General features: G+C 46.7%; 1 protein-coding gene across 1 annotated transcript; it reads left to right on the forward strand.

The window, feature by feature from the left end:
* Positions 1–57: 57 nt before the first annotated feature.
* Positions 58–1,391, forward strand: LOC117473279 (forkhead box protein I1-like). Its single transcript, XM_034118789.1, has 2 exons — positions 58–546; positions 853–1,391. The coding sequence occupies exons 1-2, from the start codon at positions 117–119 to the stop codon at positions 1,389–1,391; spliced, it is 969 nt and encodes a 322-aa protein (XP_033974680.1). The 5' UTR covers positions 58–116.
* The last annotated feature ends 1,109 nt before the right edge of the window (positions 1,392–2,500 follow it).

Here is a 2,500-nt window from a genome sequence, read left to right on the forward strand (position 1 = left end):
AGCAGCCAATCAGCTGCTCTGAGGGCGGGGCTACAGTAAAATGAGAGTATAAGAGCTCAGGTGAGCAGACAGTTACAGGACACACTCTCACACACTCTCAGAAGAAGAAGAAATCGATGGCGATGATGTCTTCTTTCGTCCCGGAGTGTGGCCCCTCCCCCTCCTCTCTGATTGGAGGAACCCTCCCCCAGCAGCAGGTCCCCTTTCTGGGCATGGACCCGTCAGATTTCAGCCTCTACAGCGCAGAGGCCTCCTCGTGGCCCCCCAGCAGCGACGCCCCCTTCCTGCCCCCCGTCTACCCCCTGCAGGGCCCCTGGTTCTCCGTGCTGCCCTGCGTTCGACCGCCCTTCTCGTTCTCGGCTCTGATAGCGATGGCGATCCAGAGTTCTCCTCAGCAGCGCCTCACTCTGAGAGAAATCTACGCCTTCGTCTGCCAACACTTTCCCTTCTACAGCCGGAACAAGGCGGGCTGGCAGAACTCCATCAGACACAACCTGTCACTCAACGACTGCTTCCGGAAGGAGGGGCGGAGCCACAGCGACCCAGGTGAGACACACACCTTTATTTAAAGTATATAAAACTGAAGTTAAACTTTATCTAGAATAAAATGGTCAACAAGCTTAGAGATGTCCCGCCCCTTAGCCTATCAGGTACAATGTGTTGGAGCGCTAGCCAATAGGAGCGCGAGTGTTCTGTAGTGATGTCTCGCTTGTGATTAACAGGAAACAGGAATTCATTGACAGTATTTGATGAAAGTTGAGATGTGTTTTCTGACAGAGAGAATAAACAGTGGTTATAATATCTCCTCCTCTTCCTCCTCCTCCTCCTCTTCCTCCTCCTCTTCCTCTCCAGGTAAAGGGAACTACTGGACTCTGGATCCAAACTGTGAGAAAATGTTCGACAACGGGAACTTCCGGCGTAAGAGGAAGAGGAAATCTGACGCTTCAGAGAAACCTTCCTCCTCCTCTGAACCCAGCCCCAAACTTCCCAAGATGCATTGCAGCGATGACCTCCCTGCTGTGTCCCCCACCGGAGCCGTGGTGCCTCAGTGGGAGTGCTGTAGCTCCTCCCCCTCCTTCTATAACTCCTCCCCCTCCATCTATAACACCTGTAGCTCCTCCCCCTCCCTCTATAACTCCTGCAGCTCCTCCCCACCCCTCTCTGACCCCTCCTCCTCCCTATATGGTTCCTCCCCCTCCCTCTATGACTCCTCCTCCACGCTATATGGCCCCTCCCCCTCCCTATATGACTCCTCCCCCCCGCCATACACTGACCTGCAGGCGTGCAGTTTCCTCCCCGACCTCCAGGAGGCGCAGCAGCTTCTTCAGGCCCAGAGCGAGGCCCTGTTTCCGGGCGGATTCTGTGACCAACTGCCCCTCTACCAGCCCTGAGACTTTTAGTATTATTATTACTTTGATTGTTTTTTTAATTATTTCATTATTGTTTTTATATTTATTTTTATTTTTCATTGTTTTTATTGATTTTATGATTTTTATTTGAATGCTGGAGAGCGTCTGTATTTATATTTATATATTATTCTTAACGTAAAAAAAGGACTGAATGTTTGTTGGAATAAAAAACTAAACTAAGCCCTGATCTGTTTCCAGTTTCATAAAAGAACCTTTTATAAAGTTAACCACCAGGGGGCTGAGGTGTAATCAATACATACAAATGGTATTACAAAAAAAATCCTCCCAAGAAAAATGTAGATAAATTAAATCAAAAGAATATTAAACATTTCAATAAAATTGGTTGTGAGTTTTTATATCTAAGAAATAATAAACGCAGTACAGTGCAGTGTATAAACGACCGACCGGCCCACTTCGGTACCGGGGGGGGGAGCGTCCACACAGCAGCGTTAAAAAAATCTTGGAGGCGTATGGGTCAGTTTTCTGTTTCAGTGACTCACAGATTCTGTGTGAGCCGACAGCAGAGAGCAGAGAGCGGAGCAGGTCAACTCACCTGAACAGGTTCACACGCAGATACATCACAAAATGACTATTATCTTTTATATTGCGATCGTCTGAAATGTTATGTTATTACATTACATTACATGACATCACATCACATCACATGACATTACATGTCACTTGTTAGACGCTTTTATCCAAAGAGACTCACATACTCTATACTGTGGACAATCCCCACAGGAGCACTTTGGGGTGAAGTGTCTCAGGGACACAACGACATGCTGACTGCAGTGGGGTTTGAACCTGTGCTCCCCTGATCCAAACACCAACCCACTGCACCACACGCCCCCCCACACGCCCCCCCATTACTATTAAGTAAGATCGAGTACAGAATAGAAAATAACCATTTATATTCCCAATGTGTTACTAGTTACATAACAGATGCATTTCCTCCATGAACTAAAATGCTCTTTAAATCAGATGTTCATTGCCATTTCTAACAGTTGTAAATATGCAGTGGTGTTTATTTGTATTTTGGTATAATTTAGTATAATCACACAAATTCTGTGTTCTTCATTTATTGAATGTCA

Source organism: Trematomus bernacchii, unplaced genomic scaffold (genome assembly GCF_902827165.1).
Source record: "Trematomus bernacchii unplaced genomic scaffold, fTreBer1.1, whole genome shotgun sequence".
Lineage (NCBI taxonomy): Eukaryota > Metazoa > Chordata > Actinopteri > Perciformes > Nototheniidae > Trematomus > Trematomus bernacchii.

Coding starts and splice junctions, on each gene's coding strand:
- LOC117473279 (XM_034118789.1), top strand. CDS start 117: ATGGCGATGATGTCTTCTTTCGTCCCGGAGTGTGGCCCCTCCCCCTCC. Junction 547..852: donor GCGGAGCCACAGCGACCCAG/GTGAGACACACA, acceptor CTTCCTCTCCAG/GTAAAGGGAACTACTGGACT.